Source organism: Austrofundulus limnaeus, unplaced genomic scaffold (assembly GCF_001266775.1).
Source record: "Austrofundulus limnaeus strain Quisiro unplaced genomic scaffold, Austrofundulus_limnaeus-1.0 Scaffold308, whole genome shotgun sequence".
NCBI classification, from domain to species: domain Eukaryota; kingdom Metazoa; phylum Chordata; class Actinopteri; order Cyprinodontiformes; family Rivulidae; genus Austrofundulus; species Austrofundulus limnaeus.
This window is the reverse complement of record NW_013952710.1, coordinates 169,473-171,027: the sequence shown is the minus strand read 5'-3', so window position 1 is coordinate 171,027 and position 1,555 is coordinate 169,473. Positions and strand designations below refer to the sequence as shown.

The following is a 1,555-nucleotide window of genomic DNA, read 5'->3' as shown; positions in this document are numbered from 1 at the left end:
AATATAAATATAAAAATAATAAAACTTATTTTCAGTGAAATATATTGTATTAATATGTTGTAACCACCCCCAAGCAATGTTGCAACTGAAATGCAAATAGTGAAGAATGTACATGCTTTAATCACCTATAAATGGTTTTAACAATTAACAGACAGATGTAAGTTTATTGTATTAAAATTTGGTTTGTCTAATTCAAACCATCTCTGAGTAACAGAGTCAAATGCAAAATGTGTTGCAACCGTCCCCGGTCTCTCCTACATGTGGAACTATTGCAGACTTCCAGAGTTCGACGTGTTGAAGGCGCAGTTGTTTTGGAGTTTTGAGACCAGATTTCTTGTATTTTTTTTTTTTTTTACTGTGGACACTTTGACAGGCCCTGTTGGAGTCGTCAGAGTTTTCCAGAAGCTGAGCCTCCTGCTCACCTGCATTGGGCTCCTCACACGTCACTCCATGACAGAATGATTGGTCTTTTTGTGTTGCAGGTTTTGGTGTATTTCTACCCAGACATGCCCCATCATGTGATCGTATACCATTTAACGGTCACTCTGAGCAGTTTGAACAGCTGTATGGATCCTGTTGTCTACTGTTTTGTAACAAATAATTTCAAGGTAAGTTTCCCTCCTGAATGTTTGGCTGTCTCATMCTGAACATTGTCCTCTCTGTCCCCCCCACATCTAGAGCATCATTTGTCCATTCATCACCTTTTCAGTCACTTTATTAGTTACTTGTTTACCACWACTGCTGCCCACAGGCCACCATGAGACATCTTTTCCGTCGTGCAGAGCCGGAGACCAGYGGTGACAACGTCAGTATGCAGCACAGCTCCAAGGCCTCAGGAGGCGGAGCCAACGTCGTCACTAATATTCTAATTACCATGACCAAGATTCCCAATCCACAGCAAAAAGACGATGTGGGGAAGGATTGCACGCTGTGAAGCTGTTTATGGAAACAGTGCATAGCCCTGAAAGTTACGGAGACACTGTGATTTTACTGGTGACAGGAAAATCCTCACTAGATTTGTTGCAAACTGGGACAGCAATTTCAGCTGGGAATGGTCCAGTAAAGCCATTTTTATTATTTAAGAATACTAACCATTTAGTATTGTGATGGACTTGCGACTTGCGACCTGTCCAGGGTGTACCCCGCCCCTCGCACTGTGACTGCTGGATATGGGCACCAGTGACCCACGCAACCCTGAAAAGGAAGAAGCGTGTACAGAAAATGGATGGATGGATGGATAACCATTTAACCAGAAGGAACTCAGCTATGCAGCAAAAAATAAACTGCTGTTATACTTGAGCAATGACAAGAAACATTTTGTCTACATCTAAACTCTTAAAAAAGATTTTTGAATGCTTTTTTTTTCACTTCACACTTGTGCCTCTTTATTGTTTAAACTGTAAACTGGATGATAAAGAGTGATTTATGATTTGTAGAGGTTATAGTACAAATGATAAACTTCTAAATTATGATACTGAATCCCTACATTCATCCTCCTCATTCAAAATTAGTTTCCAGCAAACACTTGGTTTGCTTCAAAATCTGATTTTGACCA

General features: G+C 40.3%; 1 protein-coding gene across 1 annotated transcript in view; it reads left to right on the top strand.

Annotated features, from left to right (window-relative positions):
- LOC106527084 (G-protein coupled receptor 20) overlaps positions 1-1,140 on the top strand; it is a 21,424-nt gene extending 20,284 nt beyond the window's left edge. The window contains exons 6-7 of the mRNA XM_014021849.1: positions 483-608; positions 752-1,140. Coding sequence (XP_013877303.1) covers positions 483-608; positions 752-934 — 309 coding nt within the window. The 3' untranslated portion in view covers positions 935-1,140. The remainder of the gene's footprint in view (positions 1-482; positions 609-751) is intronic.
- The last annotated feature ends 415 nt before the right edge of the window (positions 1,141-1,555 follow it).